This window comes from Aulonocara sp. 'chitande type north' Nkhata Bay, linkage group LG20, assembly GCF_057382095.1.
Source record: "Aulonocara sp. 'chitande type north' Nkhata Bay isolate Kocher_YH1m ecotype deep benthic linkage group LG20, A_spYH_male_GT1.1, whole genome shotgun sequence".
In the NCBI taxonomy this organism is placed as follows: domain Eukaryota; kingdom Metazoa; phylum Chordata; class Actinopteri; order Cichliformes; family Cichlidae; genus Aulonocara; species Aulonocara sp. 'chitande type north' Nkhata Bay.
The window spans coordinates 27684661-27709354 of NC_141363.1; the positions used below are offsets into that span (position 1 = coordinate 27684661).

At 40.1% G+C, this 24694-nt stretch overlaps 2 protein-coding genes across 4 annotated transcripts; one reads left to right on the forward strand and one right to left on the reverse strand.

The window, feature by feature from the left end:
• Positions 1–336: 336 nt before the first annotated feature.
• LOC147305819 (large ribosomal subunit protein eL22) lies at positions 337–4678 on the forward strand. Its single transcript, XM_086277730.1, has 4 exons — positions 337–468; positions 1282–1389; positions 3040–3164; positions 4482–4678. The coding sequence occupies exons 1-4, from the start codon at positions 457–459 to the stop codon at positions 4624–4626; spliced, it is 390 nt and encodes a 129-aa protein (XP_086133856.1). The 5' UTR covers positions 337–456; the 3' UTR covers positions 4627–4678.
• A 2508-nt stretch (positions 4679–7186) lies between these two features.
• Positions 7187–24694, reverse strand: rcc2 (regulator of chromosome condensation 2). Of its 3 annotated transcripts, none has more exons than XM_086277584.1 (13): positions 24547–24694; positions 23281–23502; positions 22789–22882; positions 17292–17435; positions 17086–17217; positions 16748–16836; positions 14437–14551; positions 13624–13790; positions 13324–13504; positions 12515–12620; positions 11353–11425; positions 9637–9714; positions 7187–8898 (listed from the first exon to the last, which is right to left on the reverse strand). In XM_086277584.1, exons 2-13 carry the CDS (start codon positions 23479–23481, stop codon positions 8794–8796), a joined length of 1485 nt encoding a protein of 494 aa, XP_086133710.1. In that variant the 5' UTR covers positions 23482–23502; positions 24547–24694; the 3' UTR covers positions 7187–8793. The 3 variants fall into 3 exon arrangements, with proteins under 3 accessions (XP_086133710.1, XP_086133712.1, XP_086133711.1); XM_086277586.1 differs by lacking the exon at positions 24547–24694 and adding an exon at positions 24289–24309; XM_086277585.1 differs by lacking the exon at positions 24547–24694 and adding an exon at positions 23702–23869.

Consider the following 24694-nt stretch of genomic DNA (forward strand, 5'->3'; position numbering starts at 1 on the left):
ATGTGGACTCGTTGTTTATGTTACAAAAAGACGGACCAGGCAGAAGGTGTTTTGGGTTTTTTTTTTTATTAAAATAATTTAATTGTTATCTTAATATAATATCGATACGTGTATATATTTGAACGAGCTGGAGATGGAGACTTTATTTTGCGGAGGTCTTTAATATTGTTAGAGCGATCAGACGGTTCCGTGAAAATGACGAATCTGCGGGTGCAACATTTTTAACACGGAGAGTGAAAAACAAACAAATCTAACCAGTTAATGTAAAAACTAGTTAACAAGGAATACCGGGACTATTGCGAGGTTCTATGAACATCCATTGCTGTTTTTAAAAAAGTTTATTGGATGAATGGAAATGAAGCGATTTTGGGACAAAACGAATTCCATCAATTTTTCGGCGTATGATGTGTAGCGCATGCGCACCGCTTGCTCTTCCTTTTTGATAGCTTCTTCACCATGGCGCCTATTGTAAGTAAAAAGTCGTGCTAAAATCTATCGAAGTTGTATCTTTTCCTATATGAAATCTGGAAAAAACTGGCTTGTTGCATCTACATGGACTAAAATGCAGGGTTTGGGTCCGTTTGTGATGGTTTTTTTCGGTTACACAGCTGAGTTTTTTGTGGCCTATGGCTGTCTGTGAGTTAACGTTAGCTTAGCAGCGTCGCAGAGCTAACCACGTTGCTAGCCCTATAACGATACCTTTGTTTAATAAGGTGCGCAGATAAGGTTTTGGAGGCTGACAGTATCTACGGAGCTGTGTTTGTTTGTTTGACCTGCTTGTTAGTTAATCGCTCCGAGACGTGGACGTTACTAGTCGGGGGATTGACGCAGAGCTCAACTCATGGAGATGTTTTTAATTACTTTTAGTCGTACTTATCAAAACATTAAAGAGTCGAAAATAGCACTTATGCATACTTAATGTTGTCATTGAATGTTCTTATAATTAAAGTCGAGCTTTGGCTAGAATCGAAGTACAGTTGCATCATCACGTATATTAAACTGTTATGCTGAATACATATAACTCTGTAGGTAAAAGCAAAATCCGCTATTAATTCAGATTGCAGGATTTTTGAATTAATCAGTTGAATGTGATGGTGACCAGATTTTACCAATCGCTCTTTGGACCTATGTACTGCACAAACGGGAAATTAACATTTTGATACATTGGAATGTTAACAGTTGGTTGTTGTTGGGTGTTTTACTAAATTTTGTTCATATAAATGTAGTGGACAGCCTAGAGGTTCTTTGCAGTGAAGTAAATGTTTGTCCTTCCATTGGCAGAGGAAGCAGAATGTCAGCAAAGGTGGTAAGAAGAAAAAGCAGGTCCTAAAATTCACACTGGACTGCACGCACCCTGTCGAAGATGGCATCATGGATGCTGCCAACTTTGTAAGTTTTAAGCTGTAACTTTTTCTGAGTTATTTTATTACCAATTTAAGACTAAAGGCTGTCCTGCACAAGCTGCAGGGCTTCTTTGAGATGACATTCCTAGCCAGATCTGGCTCACTCTACACCCTTCTTGAGTTCAGCCTCCATTTGGATTAGCTCGGGAAACCACACCTTTACACACACACACCTAAGCTTCGGACTATATTTTTTTTCTTCTTCTCTTCAGTCGGTAACATTTCTTGCTACAGATGTCTTTAGGGCCACATGACACTAATGGTAAATGGCCTGCATTTGTATAGCGCTTTTCTAGTCCCTAAGGACCCCAAAGCGCTTCACACTACATTCAGTCATTCACCCATTCACACACTGGCGATGGCAAGCTACATTGTAGCCACAGCACTGACAGAGGCGAGGCTGCCGGACACAGGCGCCACCGGGCCCTCTGACCACCACCAGTAGGCAAACATGGGGTTAGTATCTTGCCCAAGGATATTTGGCATGCAGCCTGGGATCGAACCACCGACCTTCTGATTAGTGGCTGACCTGCTCTGCCACCTGAGCTACAGCCACTAAGGATGAATGTCATTAACATTTTCTCAGTACTGGTAGTTGTCAGCACCTAGTTACTGATACTCACTATAATTTAGTGTGAAATGCTTAGTTACTGGTTATACTTATACGAGTTGTTAAGAACAAACTAACAAGGCCAATGTGGTTATGTATTACAAAGCTGAGGTGGTGGCAATTTTTCTGGCAAGTGGCAAGAAACAGTGTGTTTACATGTTTAAGATGATATCTAAAACAAATAAGAGCAGGGTTTTTTTTCTTCTCTTTTAAGCAACAAGAAAATTGGTAAGTACCAACCAAGTTTCTGCACGTTGAACAGATAATGAGGTAAAGGTCTCCTCTCTGTGTGGCTCCTGTCAATTGATGAAGCTTTCTAGGTGCTAATTAGCTTTCTAAACTGCAGTTATTGGTTATTGCTCACAAGCATTTTGATGTCAACACAGCAGCATAACAGCTGTGATTGGAACACCTGAATTCAACAACTTGGGTGGGTGAGTGAATACTTTTGGCAATGTGGTGTACGCGCCACCAGAAAAGCTGTGCACAAGGACAAACGTTCTCATAATGCCAGTAACTGTACCTAGGATAAAGAAATGCAGATCTATTGCTTAAATAAAAATAGTGCTCGTTATTTTGACTTGAGGTGGAAAAACACTTGAACGTTTAGTTTGAACATTGAAGGCTTTGCTGGAAACACAGGACTCTAAAGCAGTTACATGTAACACAGTCAAATGTGCTGCACAAAAAAGTCAAAATGAATTAACACCGAAGGAATAACCCCAGAAATGACTAATTTTTGAATATGTAACTATCTACTTGGGGACAAGTTTAATACCAGGGTTCTGTAGCCATCAAACTCACAGCCATACAATTGGAAAACAGCTCGTAATAATCCATACTACTGTTAGCTTCATTTAAGCAAAAAGGCCTGATGCATTTAAAATCCACAAACTCATTCACCGAAAGAGCTTTGTTGGTTTTATTAGAACTTTGCTTGTTACTCTTCAGTGAACTTGTTGCTCATGTGGAGCATAAATAGAGCCGTCGATATAAAGTAACATTTTTACCACATGTTAATTGCAGGAACAGTTTCTGCAGGAGCGCATTAAAGTGAACGGCAAGGCCGGGAACCTTGGTGGCGGTGTGGTCTCCATTGAGAGAAGCAAGAGCAAGATTACAGTGTCCTCTGAGGTGCCCTTCTCCAAAAGGTATCAGGCACTCACTGTGTTGTTTGATCCTAATGTAAAGTTCTGAGTAAGATGACGAGACCACATTACTAACAGAAGCAAATGTAAAGACCAGTTAACTCAACATCTTCATATAGATCATGTGACGTTACTAAAAACTGCTGTTGGTGATTTCACTGTGCTGAAGGGTTCATGCAGCTGCAGCCATTCACAAATACTAACATTAACATTTTCATTTTAAGACATTAACAATATGGTGGCATATCGGTGTCAAACGACAGCTGACACACATCTTTAATCCTGAATGATCGGATATCGGAGAGAATGTAAAAATAATAATAATGAAGCGATGTCTAATAAAGTGTCAAATATATTATATGAAATGTAACTTTCTCTCTTGCTGTGCAAGAACAAAGCTGCACAGGGTTTTTATTGAGTAGAATCATCATGTGACGTGAGCTGGGATATTACAACTGAAGACTGGAACCTGTAGTTTAATTGAAAGTGTAATTTCACAGCTAGTGAGCTTATTAGTCAGTTTTTTTTATTTAATAGAGGATTCCAGAAAAGCTGAGTCTTTTCAAAACTAAAAATGGATAAATGTATTTGCCACGTAAGCAAATAGTTTAACAATTAATGATGATGTCAGGGAATGGATGTTTAGGGAGTTCATCATCATCATCATGATCGATGAGAAAACGGCCCATGGTGAACAGGATTCAGTTCTTAAAGGTATAATGGCAGTTATGAGTTTAGATGTCGCCACACCACCACTCTGTTGTGTTTGTGGGGGAAAAATGTGCTATTTTCATGGCATTGTTAAAGCAAGGTTTGCATAGCTTTTTGTAACATTCCATATACCAGGAAGCTATCCATTAGAGATGGACTGATCCGATATTACGTATCCGTATCGGTCCGATACTGACCTAAATTACTAGATCGGATATCGGAGAGAAATAAAAAATGTAATCCGATCCATTAAATATCAAAAATCACCTCACAAAACTTGCGACATGGCATAACTGCTCATAACCGTAGCGCGTCGGAACAGTATGCATCACGTGATAGAGCGGCTGTGGCGTGCGGGACCTGTCCGCGGTCTGGTTGAGCATTTAGAGTTTGAACTTATACAAAATGCAGCAAGATATTAAAAAAACAGTTTTATTGATTAAAAAACACTATATCGGATTCATATTGGTATCGGCCGATATCCAAATTTATGATATCGGTATCGGACATAAAAAAAAAGTGGTATCGTGCCATCTCTACTATCACCCACCGTGCTGCTGTTCCCTGAAGGGGATTCAACTGATGATTCAACATCTCTTGTTTTTCCAGATACCTGAAGTATCTGACAAAGAAGTACCTGAAGAAGAACAATCTCCGTGACTGGCTGCGTGTTGTTGCCAACACCAAGGAGAGCTATGAGCTCCGCTACTTCCAGATTAATCAGGATGAAGAGGAGGAAGAAGATGATGATTAAAATGGCAATTAATCTGATTTTGTGTATTTAAATAAATGTTGTTTACAATACAGAGTTTTTGTTTAAGGTTCTTTTTCATAATGTGATGACAGATCCGGAGCAACATTATTCATTCCAGTGTTACTGCACTGTAGAGCACTCACTGTAGGATCTACATAGGACCCAATGAATCATGGAAACAAGATTTTAAAAAATTGCAAATTAAGCAGCTCAGATGGGCTGAAATAAAACTGAGCGATGTGATTTTGTTCATTCTTCATTGTTGTGAAGTGGGCGGAGTCTTCATATGGTCAAATATGAGTCAATTACTGCTGGAGTTGAAAACAAACTGCTTGTAATTTAATGTAAGAGTTCTTCACAGGGTTCTTTCTGTCCTGTGACAAACCCAGGACACCCTCTGACTTATTAGCTTGTAGATCCAGCTTTAGGAGGACATGTTTTCTGTTTGTCTTGCGTTGTTGTAGAGCAATTTTGGCCCCACTACAACAATCTGTTGTGGATTTGCTGGTGTGTTTGGGGTCACTCTCCTGTTTCTCAAACCAGTTTTGCTCCTTTCGTAGTCTTGATGGTGGTGATTTGGTGGCTGAGGAAAGGCACAGACCAGTTTCATGTCATTCCACATGATACCACTCAGCCAATCAAATGTGTGTATTCTGGGCAGCAAACACTACGACTGTACAGTACAGACAAGATTTAGAGGCAAATGATGCAGAAAAAGATGGTAGAAAGCAAAAGAGAATGATACATGTAGGGGGAAAAAAATGAGCGATACAGTAATGAAGTACCAATACTTCAGGTTTCTGTATTATTATTTTTTCTGACAACGTTTTGCTTTTAATCCCTACAGTTTTAAACAGGTATCTGAACTTTCTACTCCTTTCAAAACAGGCTGTTTGCTTAAGTTATGGTCAAACGTCTTAAAATACCCCAATTTGTCCTGTTATCTATTGTAATTCAAGTTGTTTAAGTACAATGAACGCTTGAAATGTTACAAAGTGGTGAGCTGGCAGAGGTTTAAAAAAGTAAGGTTACTCAAAACTGAAAAATCATGTACATTTCACAATGATACATGGGTTAACAATTTAAAGCTGTTCTGCAGCAATGGAGGTTGATCAAGCCTTGAAAGCTGGTGTAATTCCTACAGCTGTTCCAGCTGTTGTGGATTACTTTGTCTGCATAAAAGTTGAACAGTGTTGTACTACAGAAAGTAGTGTGTTGGTACAAAAATGGTGAGAAAAAGGCTATTAACAATGGAAGAGAGAAGGACCATCATAATACTAGCCAGCTGAGTCTAATAATATGGGGTGATAACAGGAGGAGGAAAAACTGCAGAGGTGTGTAAGACTGGCCCCCACTATAGTCACGTTTTGGGTAGGTACAATAAGTTTGTCCAGGTTTCTAGAAATTAGAGCTGCTCCATCCAAACTGGGATGGATTCTGTGTCTCTTAGAAAGACCATGTTTTCCCCAGAAAATTTCCAAATGATCTATGAAGCCCACATTTTTGGACACCACTCAGACAGCCACCATTTTAAGGCAAACATGGACCCTAAAGATCTTTAAAATGTTTTTTCTAACCAGATTCTTACTCTGGATGGCATTACCTTGGCCTCCAGTAACACTGTGAGGAACCTTGACCAGGACATGTCCTTCAATGCACATATTAAACAAATATGTAAGACTGCTTTCTTCCATTCGTGCAACATCTCTAAAATTAGAAATATCCTGTCTCAGAGTGACGCTGAAAAACTAGTTCATGCATTTATTACTTCTAGGCTGGACTACTGTAATTCATTATTATCAGGAAGTCCTAAAAACTGCCTGAAAAACCTTCAGTTAATCCAAAATGCTGCAGCATATTTCACCTGCACTGACTTCTCTTCATTAGCTCCCTGTTGAATCCAGAATCAAATTTCTCATCTCATACAAGGTCTTGAAAAATCAGGCTCATCATAAAGACGTTGTAGGCTGTTAATTTACTTGTTCCTAGAGTATTTAAAAGTAGAATGGAGGCACAGCCTTCAGTTTTCAGGCCCCTCTTCTGTGGAACCAGCTCCCAGTTTGGATTTGGAAAACAAGATTCCCCCTCTACCTTTTGGATTAGGCTTAAAACTATGCAAGTGCTGGATCAGGTGACCCTGAATCCTCCCTTAGTTACACTGCTGGGGGGCTTCCTTTGATGTGAGGAACCCCCCTCTCTGTTTCTACACTACTCCGCATTAAATCAGTCATTATTTCTCTCTGGTTTTCTTCCACTACAGTGTTGTCCGGTCTTCCTGGTCATGAGCGCCCCTCTGAGCCTGGTTCTGCTGTAGACTTCATGTTAAAAGGGAGTTTTCTTTCCCACTGTCACCAAAGTGCTGGCTCATAGAGGACAGCAGATTGTTTGGATTTTCTCTGTATTTTCCGATGGTCTTAACCTTACAATGAAGCACCACGAGGCAACTGTTGTTTGGTACTGTACAAATAAAACTGAACAACCTCCCCACCTCTGAGGTGGATGGATGGCTGAATCGTTTTGTTCAATCTGACCTGAGTAGAGGTTTGACTGCACAGACAAATTCATTTACAGGAATCTTTATTCAACCATTTCAATGAAATAAAAAAAAAGAAGCAAGAAACAAACCAAACAAAAACATAACCCAGAGAAATTTCACCATTAAAAAGAACGCACTGCACCTTATCACGTTGAACGAGTTTAGACAGTGCATTGGTGGTTTTGAAGGTTCAGACCTGTTTGTGAAATTGCTTAGAGCGCTGTGAAAGTTAAACTTAATGAAATAAACAAGAGAAAAAAAAGAGCTAAGAGACTCTGTGGTCTTGGAAGGACTGAGGCGCGCATCATTGATGCAAACATTGAAGAAACAAGGAATGTAACATCAACATGAAGTGCACAGAACATGGCTGCTGTGTCTCAGGTAATATTCTTCCATACACTTACTATTTAATGCATAAGTGTGCTCACAATGACAAGTGCGACTGCATAGAGTAAACAGAGTACCTGAATGGTATACTCAACAGCTGGACCAGGATGCATACGAGCCATCCGTGTTGTTGCACCAGATCATCTTTTCTTAGTTTCCTGTATATCCATAACAACAATAAGCTTGGCATTTTTCAGACTTTTGGCAGTTGTTAATAAAGCTGTGGTGTTGTAAAACTGCACGTGGATACTCCAAGTATAATTTGCAAAGGAAAAAAAGCTTTTTAAACCTCATTCTGGGGCAGTCTCCAAAAGTGTTTTAATCAGATTTGACTTACGATTCTATGCATGCAGTTTGGTCCTGGTGAACACTAAAGTCAAACCTTCAAATCAATCAAAAGAAGCTTCAGAATAGCTGCCCAGAGGCATTACCAAGATGGCTGCCAAACATCAAGACAACTTCAGTCAGTGGAGAGTATACAACCAACTGTGTTTGATCTGGGTAAACACTATCCTGTCGACCTTAATGCAGTCTGCAACAAAGTACTTAAGTGCACTATATGGAAGTGTATTACTGGAAGTATTCAAAATGAGACACAGTGTATGTTCCAAATCCTGATTATAATCTGCAGCAGTCGCATACACTCGGTCACACTGCCACAGACAAGATGGATCAGCTGATCCTCGGAACCAAATAAACAAGAATTCCATAACCTGAACATACATGTAGAAAAAGGCACAGGTATGGAGTGTTGGTCTTTAAAATGCCCCCAGTAGGAAAAGACCGAGGGCTCCTGGAGTAGCACCTGTAAATGTCACAACTATCAATACTGAAACAAACAAACAGAATTAAGAGACCCGACATGAATGAGAAAAGAAACTGGAATGGGTTTTTTGGGAAGCACAACTTTGCTGGACGAGATGTGCTTAGAACAAACCGTTGCAGGCTCATTGGGAAGTAAAGATATCTTGACCATTCATTGTGAGAGCTGGACCATCCAGAGCATCTGTCAGTCTCCAGTCCCATCTTCTCTGATTTGAGTGTCCAAATTGTTGTGGAGTCTGTTGGGAGTCGAGATGTGTGGATAACCTTCAGACTCGTGAACACCTCTCCCCTCAACTCAACCATCCCACTAGCACGATGCCGTGACTAGTAGCGACTGAACAGGTCAGGTATTCCTGCTGATCACATGGTTGTTCCTCTGCTCTGTGAAATGGGTTGAGGTGTCACTGCTGGTGGGCCCTTCAGATTGTTCGGGGGTTGTACTCAGGCAGCTTTTTAAGTTTCTCCTGTTCCTGCTCAGTATCCTGTCTAGCAATGACCAGAGAGTGAGAGTAGCCCATCACCACCTGGAGAAACAACACGCACGTTATTTGAAAGAGAAGGACATTTCCCTGCTTCGTGGTAAATAGACAGGTTCTTATATTTCAAATCTACCCGAGTCCTCAAAGCGCTTTGTACAACCTGCCTCGTTCACCAAGTCTCACAGGCACTTTTGTCGTATGCTTTTTCAATTTAATTTAGCTGACTTTTTTTTTTTAATATACCACCACATCACAACAGATGCCTCAAGGAACTGTACATTGTAAGGCAAAGAGCCTACAGCAACTATTAGTTGCTATTGTTATTATTAATTGCTACAATGTGTAGCAATTAGTCTACAGGTTTAAGGACATCACTACTGAAGTGGAGTACAAGCAAACTAGGGCTGATATAATGCTTATTCAAAGTTTTACTTTTATTCAATCCAAGCTCACACACATTATACAGTTTATCTACCCGTAAGCACTTATAACTCTCTCTCTCTCACTCACACACACACACACACACACACACACACACACACACACACACGAATACTCAAGTTTTTGGGAGTCTGGGATCGACTCTGCAACCGTCTGATTGGTGGCTGACCAATCAAATCCAAGACTGTCTGAAACTATGCATCAGATTTGGATCGGATCATTCACACATTCTAATTATGTGAAACTTTGGCACTGCTTAATTTGATCAACGATTGATCAACGATTGTAACAGTATGCATCTTAATGACTCTACTTCAAATAGTTACCACCTTGTCCATTTACCTGCTCAATGTAGATGCCATCCAAGGTCTTTACCTCCTGGGCGGTGGTGGAGGATTTGGGTTTGGTGTCTCCATATCCCTGCAAGATCAATGACAGATGTGATCAATGTTCATCTCCTATCTTACAACAAAACAGCCAATATCACAATATTTCACTTGCATAAACATTGTTCGAATTTGGAAGCAAGTCACTGGTCAAATTCATCTTCATGTGAATGTCAAAGAGATTTTGACAAGACTAGCAACACTAAAGCACACTACAAAGTTTCAATGTAACAAGAATGTGGAGTCTTATGATCGTTTTCCAATTCATCCTCCAACTTTAATTTTCCTGTGTCCCACTTATTTTAAGTTATATTAAAATAATTTAAGTACTAAGTTGTTTTGCATCCTTTTCCCCTGTTTTCCCTCGCTGCCTACTGAACAGCCATCGGATGGTCTTCTGGTTTTTTGCCTTCTCAAACTATACAACACACTGATGGCCCTGGATACTCATACTGCAGTCAAAAACAAAAATGCACAAGGTTGGAATCAGGCGGTGGGATAAAATTGTTCTTAGTATACAATGAAGTGCAAGCTGCGCCAAGTTGCAACTCTTACAGTTTAACAAGTCCATTTCAGTCTGGACTGTCAAAACTGATTCCAAAATAACTGACCAATGTGAAAGATGCAATGCCTCTTCTTGTAACCTGAGCCACATGTTTCCACTCCTGGTGTAAAATGAACAAATGTCAGACTGACTATTTCATGATCATGTCTAAGGTTTTAGGGACACGGGTAAATGCGGAGCTTTTCATTGCTATTTTTGGGGGTTCCACTTGTTCCCCTGTAGATTACAAGTCGTTCTCTGTTAGGAAGATATATCCGCCTTCTCTGGAGTTCACTTTTGACTTCCCCAAGTTTTTGTGGCTCAAAGACCAGATTTCTTTAACTGGAAAAGATCAATTTCACATTTAAAAGGTAGCTCTTAATTTCTTACAAATTTCTTTTATTGGTTACATTTTTCCAACTATGTCTGTAGTTTGTGTATACCCTGTAAGTTGATTCTGTTCATCTTGATGTTTATCATAAATCCCCCCTCCCAACTGGAAAACTTGCTACCTGGCGCACTGCTCTGAGCATGCGTGTTTAAATACTGTCAGTGCGAGTTTCAGGCGAGCAATGAATGAGACTCGCTCGTCGCTTGGATTTTAAGGAGGATGTCAAACAAAATGTGGTAATTTCCAAAACATGCTGTAAAACTATTGCTGCAAACGACGCAGTGGCATGAATTTATTCCACCAGCTGAATCATCCACTGCAGAATTAAGACTGTTTTACACTCTGCACGCCAACGTCTCCCCACACACCAGCGGAAACGTTAAACCAGCTGTGGCACCTGTGACTGTTCTCGGTCAGTAGTTTTTACACTCAGTATCTAGACTTTTGTTTCTGTAATTTGAGGGCATCACATTTTTTATTTCACAGATTTTATGTTATTAGCACAAAAGAGCATCTGTGTAATTTCAATCGTTTTATTTTGTCTCACAAAATATTGATATTTTCACTAACTAAATTTAAATTTTATTTTAACTAAATGTTACTATTTTAACCAAACAGAACTATTGTTCTGTATGTTTTTTGTTCAGGTTTAAAAACAAAAATAACGACAGATTATGTAGACGATGGCCTACAAAGCTGTTAACACTGGACATGTGATGTCTCATAATGACTCTTACCAGCTCTCCAAATGTGGGCGAGGGTCCCCAGCTGATTGTACTCTCATCTGCAGCAATGATGATGCTGCTCTTCCTGATCGATACAAACATGCAAACAGAGTCAGAGCTACGGATGTAGATAAGAAAACAACAAATAGTCCCAAAAGTGTATGTAAAACACTATTAAAAGTGCTTTACTTACATTAATTGTATTGTAAAGTACTATACATACATATTACACATAGGGTGCTGAATAACGACCCATCTTATCTTAAAGACCTCATAGTACCATATCACCCCAAAAGAGCATTTGGCTTTCAGACTGCAGGCTTATTTGGGTTTCCTTCAGCTTCCTGGTGCCTCTTCTGTGGAACCAGTTCTCAGTCTGGAGTCAGACACCCTCTCTACGTTTAATGCAACAGGTCTATGCTGCTGAAGGCTTCCCATGAGGAGTGTGACGTGTTTTTTCTTCACTCTCTTTTTTCATTCACTGTGTTTTTACACCACTCTTCATTTAATCAGTTATCCCTGAACCTTGTTCTGCCAGAGGTTTCTTCCTTTCAAAAGGAAGTTTTACCTTCCCACTGTTGCCAAAGCGCTTGCTCAAAGGAGGTCATGTGAGCGTTTTCTCTGTATTATTGTAGGGTCAACTGTTGTTTTGATTTGGAGCTATACAGGTTAAACTGACTCTAATATGCATATGATAATATATCAGTGTGTGTGTGTGTGTGTGTGTGTGTGTGTGCGTGCGCACAGTGAACCTTCAAAGGTCAGTCTATAAATCAAAGCGTGAGAGAACTGACCCTGAGGAACTGTCCAATTAGGGCAAGATAATCCCAAAACCAAAAAATACTGCCGGCTGTGAGTGGTACCCCTCAGCTACACCTATGGCATCAATATAAAAAAATCCTAGGCGACTTCCTTCCTGACTTATCACATTCACAATATTTTCAGAAAACGTGCCTTGTGATCTTGAGGTGGAGGTTTAAACTTATCTGAGGTTTCTAGTAGATACATCTATGGTATGAATCTACGTGAGCTTGTTCTTGAGTTATCACATCAACAAACCGTCCACGCTGTCCACCCACCTGGTGGGGTCCCCACAATACTCAATCAGGCTTTTATGGCTGAAGGGTAATAAAAACCAAAAGAAAAAAACGAAACAAGTGACGACAGCACTCACCCACATGCCAGGCTGCGGATCTTCCAGCCACAAAGATCCTGCACAGCTTTGGGGTACATGGTTGACTCTCTAGAAGTATTGGTCACCCCCCAGAAAAACAGCCCACCTGTAAAATACAACATGTACAGATTTATACGTGTGCTCCTCTCACACCTCTCATTAAAATTGTAGTTTCTGTAAACAACCTTGCAAAGAAAAAAAAAGTTTTCTGTTCTTTAGAAGACAGAAAGTTAAAGCCTTTCTTTTTCACGATTACTTCTTTATGGTTTCACCAATTTGAATTCATTAAAAATGGAAAATAATAATCGCAGCTTGTAATGGCTTTTTGTAGCAGGAAATAGCCATGGTACAGTTTTTGTCCACTAGGGTCTGAATGGCATACACGTCATCATCTGCTAGGCTTCTGCTTCAGTGACGTCTGAGGGAGTCCATCCTCTTTATATTGAAGAACTGGTTTATATTTAATTGATTTAATTCTTCATTCTGCCAGTGTAATCTTATGCAAATGACTATAACACAAGTCTAAAGTATGAGCAGACTGATAGGCGCCTCTTTTATGCTCCTAATTTTCTTCAAACAAATTTACTGTGCAGCTACAAAGTTACATTTTAACTCCATGAGACTTGTTTCTAAAATTCAGTTTGTCTAAACTGTTGATGGAATGGACTGGTGGGCAATTCTGCGTGCCATATGACTTCACTTTCCTGAACATCCAAGTTAAACAAGAATCTGTGAAAACTAACAGTATCAACGTTCGTGCAACCTACTTGAGCGAGACTGTTTAGAGATCTTGTTGCAATGTGACATACCCATCTCGCTGACAGCAAACGAACATTGGTAGCCTGCATAGATCTGACTGGCACCACGGCCAGGAAAGTCAAACAGCTTGACCAGCCGGGGAACCATCTCATCCTTCTGCTCGGTGTGACCGAGGCGCCCATAGCCGCCAAAGCCCCAGGTGAACACGCGCTTCTGAGAGTCCAGCACCAGCTGAAAACACAAACAGCAGCAGTTTGTAAACCCTTTTGCAAAATTAAAAAAATCAATCAATCAATCACTGGCCATCTAATTTGATTTGCTCCTGATAAGACTTCTGGGAATCCTCTCACCGTGTGATTAGCCCCGCAGGCCACGTCTCTCACAACCACGTTAGGCACAGGCATGATCTGGCCATCCTTGGACTTCTCAATGAAGATCGCGACACGACGAGGGATGAGCTCACAGTCGAACTCTATGCGCTGGGCACGAGCTATGAACTTTCCATCACTGTTGTGGCCTGCAGTGACAGAGATGCAGAACAATAAAAAACTAATGGAGTTTATCGTTCCCAACACATCAGTGCTTTCCAGTGCACAAACTACACTACTGTGTCTACATGATACATATCCCGTGGTATGAATTTCAGAATTCTATGCCACCTCATTCTCAAGTTATCACATTCACAAACTTGGATGTCCATGCTGTCAGCCCAAGTCTAACCTGGGAAATTCACCATGATGAAAATCATTTGCGTGCATTTAACTACAGTTTTCTAGAATAAATCAGCAAGAAAGGTTTTGTCAAACACGTCAGTGATGGTGAACTGTAATGGGCTCGATATAAAATGTCATTTCATCTTGATAAGTGTGTAGTTTGTTAACATATGAAAACACTTTATTTACCAACCCAAACAGATGCACCTATGGTATCAATTTCAAAATCTCGAGTTAACACATACACACCATTTTTGGAAAACTTGACCCTGAGGTTGAGATCGCTGAAATTAAAACTGCTCTAAGTAGATGCACCTATGGTAACAATTTAAAACTCCTAAATCGCTGAGGCGTGAAAACTGGTGTCATTGCAAACAATCTTCTGCAGCCTTAAGCAGTTTTAAACTGTAAACAATGTTAAAACATGAAAACAATGTGCTGAGAGCTTACCCAGCTGTCCATACTCTGGGCAGCCGAACGAGTACAGGTTTCCTTTGCAGTCCACCACCATGCTGAATTCAGCACCACAAGCCACCTTCACCAGGGGCTGCCCATTGTAGGAAATCTAGAGAGAAACACAATTCAGTTTTATTTATATAGCGCCAAATCCCCACAGTTGCCTCTAAGTGCTTAATACTGTATGGTGGCACCCTAAAATAATGGAGCGAAAACCACAACAATCAGACAACCCCAGCAGCCTAACCCCATCACAGCAAAACTAAGGGAGGTTTCAGGGTAATCCGATCCAGCCCCAACCAGCTTTATTAAAAACGATGCTTTAAGCTTATCTTAAAAGCCACGAGTATATCCGTCTCTTGACTGACTGGTTCAACAGAAGAGGGACCTGAAACCTGAAGGCTCTCTCTCCCACTCTACTTTTAAATAGCCTAGCAGGCAGTCTGAGAGGAAGTGATATGGCTCAGCACGAGTAACAATAACTTTAATTGTGTATCACATTTTAACTGAATTTGTGCTTCACAGTTTGAATAAAAGACACATTAAAAGTATACATGTTCAGACATACAGACCAACCACATGGGGTAAAACATTCATTCCAACATACACACTTAGATGTAAACTACAGCCCAAAATAAAGAGGAAAAGATTAAGGGAACGCTAACCTATAAATGTGTTTTCAGCAGTCGTTTAAAAGAAATCTCACGCTCAACCTGACAGGGTGTTTGGGCACCACAGCCTCACCAACATAATGTTAGGAGACCCTGGTTAGAGGATTGGACAGGTCAGCCGCAATGGTAAGCTCTCTGAAGTTTACCAATGTGGCTGACTAATCAAAGGTCCTGGGACCCTGTTTCTCAGCTCATTCCAGGTGCTGCATGTTTGTTTTTTTATTACAGGTACAGCAGTTTGCCATACATTATACAGAGCTCGAGACTAACTTTTTTCCTTAGGTGCATCAGCATAAAAGTTGGGTGCACCCAAATTTTTTTGACCGCATCACATTCTTTACTTTGAAAGGGCCTGCTTCACCGCTCCACTTAAGATCAAAGTGGTATGTGGCCCGTGATGTAAAATGAATTTGATACACATCGATCATAATTTAAGACCAATGCATTAATTAATCAAAGGAGTAATTAATCATATGATTATTGGGGTTTTCTCTGTATTATTGTAGAGTGTTTACCTTACAATATACGTGCCTTCAGGCAACAATTTGCTACATTTATACAACACTGTTTCTGATGCTGGATTTAAGAAATAAGTTCGCTTTTAAAACATGTAAATGTTTTGTTCTTATGTATCACTTTTCTACTCTGCAGGAGCGCTCAAAGTTCTTTATACGATGCCTCATTCACACCTCTTCACACAAGCACTGTTTCAATGCAGAAGTGTTTTCTCTCTAACATTCACACACATTCATGCTCTGATGGATGCAACAGAAAGCCACTCCTGTTTGAGGATTCTGACAAGAGGAGGCAGCGGTGTTGATTCATTTAAATTAACCACCTCACTGCTGTAACCAGGTTTCTAGCAGGCAGAGTAAATCAATAACTTGATTAAATAATTAATCATTTACTCACAAAGACTTAGAAGAGCGAGACCACTATAGAGTAAGTTGTGCACAAGAAAACTATAATCCAGGCAAATAATTTCATTTCACAGGATCAATTAAATTCCTTGCATGTAAATTCAATAACCTGCATGTGAACTTAGCAGCCACATGCACAAAGAAGCCACTGTCTACGTGAGTATGTCTCCTTGGTGCACTGTTGCAGTTTCACAGTCTGTGGGTAGCTCTCTGCGCTCTAAATCCTGTATGCACAAATCAACTGATTTCTGAATGTTGGAGGCAGAGCACAAAGGAAGGAGGTGTCCTGCTGTGGTCACTTTGATGGACTGTTCAGGTTACGGCTTTAAACTGAGTTACATCGCGGCAGCGCCGTAAGCGCCGTTTTAAACCATATTTGTTTACAATTTGGAAAATAAAGTTAGCAGAATTAACGATCCACAGTCATTGTTTGCTGTGTAGCAGAGGAATTGCTGACAACCAAAGGATTCTAAGGTAAACTATGAAGCCACTGCACTGCTGTCCCATTAATTAACAATTTTGTTTTTGTTTGATAATTTTATATAATTGTTTTGAGTTTGTTTTTGTTATTTTGAAACCATAAAAGCTATGGAATAGCAGATTAACTGTATTCATTTCCTGTGACTGACGAGACTTGGACAGCAGTGACACCTACACCACCACACTTTATCATCTGATAAAGGAAGGAAAAGTACGAGTTACACCCTGGCTTACCAGTGCTGGGGTGAGGACTGCATCAGTCTGGTTGCCCTGACCAAGCTGGCCCAGCTTGTTCTCTCCAAATGAATACACAGCGCCATCCTCTGAGGAGACAGAGTACCATCAGCAAACATGTTAAAAGCACAGAGCCATTACCGACTGGATTTCAGTTTGGAAACATCCTTCGATGACCTGTGCAATCAAACCAATAATGCGTAATCCAATCCCAGAATACACTGGTGTTTTATTTCAACAAGCGGCTGTATTACATGATCTTGTGGCTGTTCTGCACAACCACTGAAAACAGCTGCTGTTGTGCAAGGAAAACCCACACAGTCCCCAGTTAAGCCTACCTGTGAGTGCCAGGGTGTGATTGCGTCCACAGGCTACAGAAACAATAACATGCTCTGCCAGGGCCTCGATTAACTTGGGAGCTTCCAGGCGCTTGGTGTCTCCATGACCCAGCTGACCTTTGTCATTACGACCTAAGGAAGCAGGAAGACAAGCTCAGTGTCTGATAACACAACCAACACAGACAACCACTGTGCATGTTACTTACCCCAGCTCCACAGCTTGCCCTCTGTGGTTATGAAGAGACTGTGAGCAGCACAGGGGCCGGACACCACGCAGCTAACCTGGACGTCATTTAGGCAGCCATAACGATGAGGGCCCCAGAGATTTTGGCCCAGGTTGCGGAAAGCAGCTAAGAAACACACACAGAACCCGTGTCAAGACCCCCCACACACACAAATGCACAACACTGGCACAACCAGTGTTGCCAACTCCTCATTAAGGAAAATCGCTATTGGCTGTCCTAAAAGTTGCTAGAAGTCGCTAAATGACGTCATTGCCTAATTTGCATAATTGGTCACGCTAATCTAATTGTAACCTATGTTGTTGGAGAGAGAAATAACATCGTGGAAGAGACATAAAGTGAGTAAAAAACGTCCTAAATGCATTTAGAGTTTATTTAGAACTACAAATTAAATTTCTTTTAGCAATTGTTTTTTTTAATGTCACAATTCCAACCCTGCTCCTTTGTCCTTGGACCGGCAAAAGTGACCCGAAATAGGCACTCTGGTGGAGTTACTTTGTGTGTGTGTGTGTGTGTGTGTGTGTGTGTGTGTTTATAAGTAGTTTTAAACCTTGTGATCCACAAAACAGCATAAGAGTAAAAGAGTAAAAGAAGAACTGACTGCGTTACAGCACCCGCTGCTTGTTGAGAGTAAAAGCGATATACACTTTCACATCTTTTTTTAGTGACTTTTTTTAAGAAAAAAAGTCGCTAAGGGGTCTGAAAACTCGCTAAATATAGCGACAAAGTCGCTAAGTTGGCAACACTGGGCACAACGCTCCCTCTGTACCTTATTCTGTTCATAAACACTGCATTCTTTAAGAATGCTGACATTTCTATAAACGGAGCACAAAAAAGAACGTTTGTGTTTGATCATTTCTTGTAACAATACTTCTTTGTAATAACTAAGCTGCACGGTTGGCTTGGAGAACTTTAATAGTTTAACTGCACAAAAAACATTGTCAAAAAAAACAGCGTTGACTGTATTTATGTGCCAAGTCAAAAATATACTTTCTAAAGAAAATATTTTTGTTAAATGCAAAAATATATAAATAATGTCAAGTGCAGTCAAAGCTTAACATTTTTATTGGTCTGTGGAAAAAATTTTATATTTTTAAATAAATGCAATTTCATTAACACAATATTTTATATTATTTCAATTTTATTTTATTCAAAAAATATTTCAAGTGGATGTGGTCTGACACTGCCCACGGCCCCCTTTAGACTCACCCCTGCTTGGCCTTCAGTGAGCTGTGTAATATAAACATGCTAAGTTAACAGTTCATCTGCTGACTTTAACGGAGGATTTTTCACTGTGTAAAACAAACAGCGGTGGAGACAAAGTTTACTTTTCTTCAGGTCAGTGTTTGTTGATCAGGTGGTTTGATGAGGACTTTGCTAGTTTTTCCCAGTAAAAGGTTTTAATGGCGATTACAGGAACAGTGCCGCCGGTCAGCCCGACCTCCCGATGTTATCAGCTCCACCTCTCTGCTCTTCTCCGGTGTGTAAACAGACTCTAGAGTGACGAAAAACTAATAAAATGCACCTGGAAAGTGTGGCGCATTATGGCGTGCATTTTAAAGGATGCACTATTCAAAAATCCGTGACAACCACCTCAAAAAACCAACTTATCATACATCTAGTTTCCTTTGAAAACTGCAAGTGGCCAGAGTCAGGAAAGACTGAGAAATCCACTGCTGCAGCTGAGCTGTGGTGTCTTTCAGGGAGAGCAACAGCTTCCCACTCCTGCTGATACACCAGGACAGCAGTGAGAGGAGGCAGCCAGCTGAGAGATGGAGAGCAGAATAGACACGCTGTTGTGCCTTTATCAAAGACTGATAGTTTAAAAATAGTTACCCGTTTTCAGGTAATATTTAAATAATTCTGTCATTAAAATGGGATGTTTTCAGTCGTGTTCAGGTCCTACAAGCAAAAAGTAAACAGGTAGTTAAACCTTCGACAACACTTAAACATCCAGTTACATGAAACATGGTGTATTCTGGATTATACTACTGTTACATCTATGTATTTGTTGCATGTTATTGTTGCAGATGTCAAATGCTTTATATATTTTACAGTAAGTTCACAATGATGATATTCATTTGCATCATCTCTGCGCTGTTAGAGCCGTTTAAGACTGATATCTTTTCCATCTGGCTTGAAACAGTGCACACATACAAGTACTCCCAGTGTCACGCGAGCTTTTATTTCCTAAACAAAACTTACACTTTAATTTTTTTTTCCCATTTATACTTCCTTTGCAAAAAAATATGTTTGTAAATTCTGGATTTGACATAACCAAATAGATTGGAATATAAATACTCACTTCATGTAGTTAACACCATCATCAGCTGGTTAAATAAACAAGCCCATTCACTCATTTGCGGTCCAGATGTCAGCATGAATGAACCTATTTCAGACTCTTTGGCTGCAATGATTTTTTTAACCCCAGGATCACACAGACTGTGATGTGTACGGCCAGTTCATAGTGAACAGGCTGCATCATCAACTGACTTCTCTACTGCAGATGTAAACTAATCAACCACTTATTGATTTTGTCTGGGTCTGTATGCCCCTGCATCAGTTCTGCACCATAATGAGAACAGCAGTCAGGTAAAGACAAGAGCATCCACACAGCAAACAAAAGCACTCACATGCACAGAGAGTGCTTTTTCTTGGAGCCAATTTCTTTTTATGTTGTTTGGGAAACTGTTGCAGTCATTTATTGAAAATTTTGCAAATAAATGAAAATACAGGAAGCACAAAGTCTGTGCAGTTCTAATGAGCTTGAAATGAATATTTGATACGTCTTTGTTCTTTGCTCTCCTCTATGAAGATAACACCACACACTGCTGCATCTCTCTCGACCTCCTACATAGATACCAGATATTGTAAATTTGCATTTGTCACTCCTTAAGACCTGCTGTCACTGAATTTTGAGGAAGCTTGTGAGAGCTTTCCTTAGTAAATCAAATTTTTGCCATTTCTGTCTTGAACAAAGGTGACGACAGGATTCAGGAAAAGTTGACTCTAGAGGGTAAAGAATGGCTTCTTGACAGCCACACATCTACTTCTGATGAGGCTTGGCATACAGTAGACGGATCAACTGACAGGCCAGATGCATCTTTTAGATCCTGTGTTGAGTCTTTGCTTGATTATGTTCTTATTTCTTATGGACATTAGTTCTTGAAGATCTCTGAAAGCTTGGAGGATTATTGTTTACAATATTAAGCAAAGTATAAAATAGAAATAAGACGGCTCAAGATTTTTGAGGAATCATTTTCAATGAGTAATTAGTACTTTTAACTGGTTGTAATGAAAGATACAATCAATGTGACTCAAACTGCTCCAATGTTACAGGCTTAAAGCTTTCAACATGTCCTGATGTTGTCTCCACACTCTCAGATGTCCAACTAGGGGCTAAATTTGACGAGTACCTGGAATCTAGTTAAGTGCTAGGGGTTCAGCTTCCAGTGCAACAAGTCTGCAGCAGTATATCACAGCTGATAACATTTGTCTAGATCAGGGGTGCCCAATCCCGGTCCTCGAGAGCTACTATCCTGCAGCTTTTAGATGCATCCCTACTCCAACACAGCTGAATCAAATGGTTTGATCTCTTCAGCATGCCATCATGTTTGGCAAAGGCCTGATAACAAGCCATTCATTTGATTCAGGTGTGTGGGGAACAAGGATGCATCTAAAAGCTGCAGGACGGTAGCTCTCGAGGACCGGGATTGGGCACCCCTGGTCTAGATGATGTTCAATGATTTCTCTGCCCAGGATATGCCCCTAGTGCCCCTGAAGACAACAACACATGGACTTGATATCTACAATATGGTGAAGAGATTCTTCATGGAGGAAAAAAAAAAAAGAAGATACCAGTGAAAAAGCTGTTGACGTAACTACAAATGGAACAGGCGTCATTGTGCAATGTAAAAATTACACAGATTTCCCAACATTTCTACATTACCCCCGCACCATTCAGCAGCAGGTGATACATGCAATATGACAACTCCCATCATAGAGATCATAATTAGCATCTGGAACTTTTAGCTGAATATGGTAACCTGTTACAAAACACAAAGATCTGATAGTGCAGGCGGGGGCGAGTTTGGCAGTGTTTTTGTCACTTTTGAATTCAATGAGTTAATGCAAACCCAAAATGAAGACATCTCACTGGAAATGCATTTAAAGCTACGATGAAAATTCTCTCTGTACATTTACAGAGGAAGAAAAAAATCCCTGCACTTTCCCTCTGTGCAGTCAGTGCTGAATAACAATGCTTCTGCATCTGGGGCTTTGGACGAAGCTGCAGACAAGTACGCTCAAGTCTTAAACAGACTCGGGCAAGAGTTTGAGAACAGGTTTAGTGACTTTGATCGACTTGAGCCATGTGTGTGTTAGTCATCTGAAATCATTTCATGTAAGTGTACACGACATGCACTGCTGAACAGCTAAGTTCAACTTGGATGCTGAACAAGATTAAAATCCTAACAAAATGACCTCCACACATCTCAAGACTCACTCAGAAGTGCAGTGTTGTTTATATTGTAATTATAGCCCAGATTACAGTTCACTGGTGTACAGCATATCTGTAAGTGGGAAACCAGGCTTCCCACTAACAGATATTTACAAAGACGTTTTCAGTAAAAGACGCTGTAGTTCTGTTAAACTCAAATATTGTACAAAAATGTGATCAGTTCAAATAAAAAAAATGTTACATGATTTGAAGTTGTGACAGTTAATGGTTTCTTAAAGAAAATTATTTTAGACAAAATGCTACAAATGTGTTCATTCATACAAAACTGTCAAAATATTTACAAAAATATCACAAGTGGAAACAGACTTTCAAATGTTGATACAGAAGATTCGCACAAATAAACAATGTTGTGTATTTAAATCTGCATTCCCCAAATAATTGCAAATATTAATTCTGGGGAATCCTCGACACTACTGTGATCAGGTCACCCGCTCTCAGATAGAAATATTAGCACTAAAGGGGAACAGCTAAACTTTGTTATTCAAGATATCATACAAGTAGCACCTTGTACTACTCTGTATGCTTCAAGTAACTCTCAGTTTAACAAAAGGTCGGTGACCCTTGACCTAAAGCGCAGCATAGGTTGACCTCACAACTACCAGCACCATGGAAGCTCATGAAAGGTGTGTTTGTATCAAACAACAGACAAACTGTTTGATAGAATAGAAAGGTAAAAATAACATTTTGTAGCTTTGATTATGCACTGAAGCCTTTTCTTGATAAAAATAGTTTCTCTAACAGGCTCAGGACTACAGTGTGCACTCTCTGTACAAGGACCTCAGGAAGCTTCTTAATCACGCCATCATCACCAAAATATTAAAAATGACTAGATGAGTCATACGCCCTAAGAAAACAGGATACACGTGGCCATGCCAACATACAAAAACTAGACTATCCTGCGACACAGGTACATTGTAGGATAGCCATTTGAATGGTGTTTACCTTGCTGTTTGGGAACCTCCTTTCTTCCAATCAAATCCCAGTTGGTTGCCCCAAAGATGAGCAGTTGGCCCTTTACCTTTGGGCACTCGAGTTTCTGCAAAAAGAGGACAATAACTATAAAAAACAAACAAACAATGAATAAACAAAAAAATAAATCTAATCTATTTCCTGGGTCAAAGGGAAAAGTAGGTTTTATTTTGTATTATTATTTAGCAATAACCAAACAGGGACAGCTTTAACACAAACTTTTCATACAGCAAATATTTCTTTTTAAACAAGAAAAACAATGAAAAAATTCTGATTAAATTTCATATTACAGGTCAGGCTGTACTATGAGAAGGGAAAAGCATAAACACACATGCTGATGAAAAACAACAAAGAAAGGCGAACGGTTTGACTGACGGTCATTATCAGGTAATAACTGAGAAATGTTTGTAACACAGAACACTTTAACTTTCAAAAACCAGTCAGTCTATGTTTGATCAAACGCACTATTTTCTCTTTCACGTCGTCTGCCACAGTGACCGGTTGGAGACCAGACTTGGTGGTGGGTTTGCCGGATTTCTTGTTGTTTTCCTGCTCAAAGTCAAACTCGTCATCACTGCTGAAATCCCTCTCTCTCCTTTTCCCGCTGGCTCGCTTCCTTTTCATCCCACCATTCCCTGAGACATCTGTCACCTTCTTGCGTGGCATCTTTCAAACTCAAGCTGTTTTCTGTGGAAAAGAAGAAACCACATAGTGTTATTCAGACCACATGGAAACTTAATTGTCAAAGAAACAAAGGCTGTGGAAAAGACCAAACGAAGGCTTGTTGAATAAAACTACTAACGTGTTAAATTACAGAAACACTTATTTGAAGTACAGCACAACACAATAAGATGTGAATGAAAAACCCTGTGCAGGAGTTAATTACCAAAAACTTCAACTCATTAAACTCGTGGGCTGGTTATGGCGGAATGGACGTTATTAAAAATAACTAAATGCTTCAAATCGGTCTTTTGTTAACGTAAACTTTGGCGAATTGGCGAACTTCACTGGCTACAAGTTCACACGCTTGAGTTGATGCTGCCAGCACTATATGTGTGCCGTTATATAAGTTTGCCACATTCAAGAAGCCCTAATTCATCTCTATTGTTACGTACAAGCTAATAAAATCTCTCCGGTTTTCTTAAATTACATTCTTAGTGGCTGTCTAATACTCGGCTATTCGACATTGGCGTCGGGGGAAATACACAAACAAAAACAACCACCTAGCTTGTTATGCACACACACAAAAACCCAGCAAACTATAACAGTGCACCGGTTTAAGTTTGCGAGCTAGCTGCTAGCCTCATTAGGCTGAGCGGCTAACCTCTGTCGCTCTTTGTTCACATAATGGTCGGGTACCAAGCTAGCTGATGTGCTAACACACGGCGTACGAAGTTAAATAGTTAGCCGCTACACAAACAAGCTGCGCAAAGTTTGTATATTGTACGAAAACACCAACACTCTCGAACCCACCGTAAAATAATATCACATAAAATGGGAAAAATAGACGACTTGATAGGTTTCATTAAGCTAACGTTACCTCTCTACTGTATGCTAACACACATCCTAAATAAAGACATAAACACAAACACTCTATAAAACGATGATACAACATAAAACTTTATCCACGTTTTCTTGGCTGGAAATATTTTTTAATAAGCCCAGGTACAATCTGTGTGATTTCGGGAAATATCATTATTAATTTTAGACAACTAAAAATAAATCAGATACCGGCGATTTCCTGATTCAGCGGCTCTCTGTCCGTCTCTGGTTTGATTGATTTGAACAAAAGAAGCTGCAGTCTGCTTTTACACCACGTGGTCTGTTTTTCGTATTCATACAGGAAGCCGATACACACAGGGGTGCCGCCGGGTGATAT

Coding starts and splice junctions, on each gene's coding strand:
- rcc2 (XM_086277584.1), bottom strand. CDS start 23,481: ATGCCACGCAAGAAGGTGACAGATGTCTCAGGGAATGGTGGGATGAAA. Junction 13,791..14,436: donor CCCAGAGTATGGACAGCTGG/GTAAGCTCTCAG, acceptor CTGTCACTGCAG/GCCACAACAGTGATGGAAAG. Junction 13,505..13,623: donor CCTGCGGGGCTAATCACACG/GTGAGAGGATTC, acceptor TTGTGTTTTCAG/CTGGTGCTGGACTCTCAGAA.
- LOC147305819 (XM_086277730.1), top strand. Junction 1,390..3,039: donor TCATGGATGCTGCCAACTTT/GTAAGTTTTAAG, acceptor TGTTAATTGCAG/GAACAGTTTCTGCAGGAGCG. Junction 3,165..4,481: donor GAGGTGCCCTTCTCCAAAAG/GTATCAGGCACT, acceptor TTGTTTTTCCAG/ATACCTGAAGTATCTGACAA.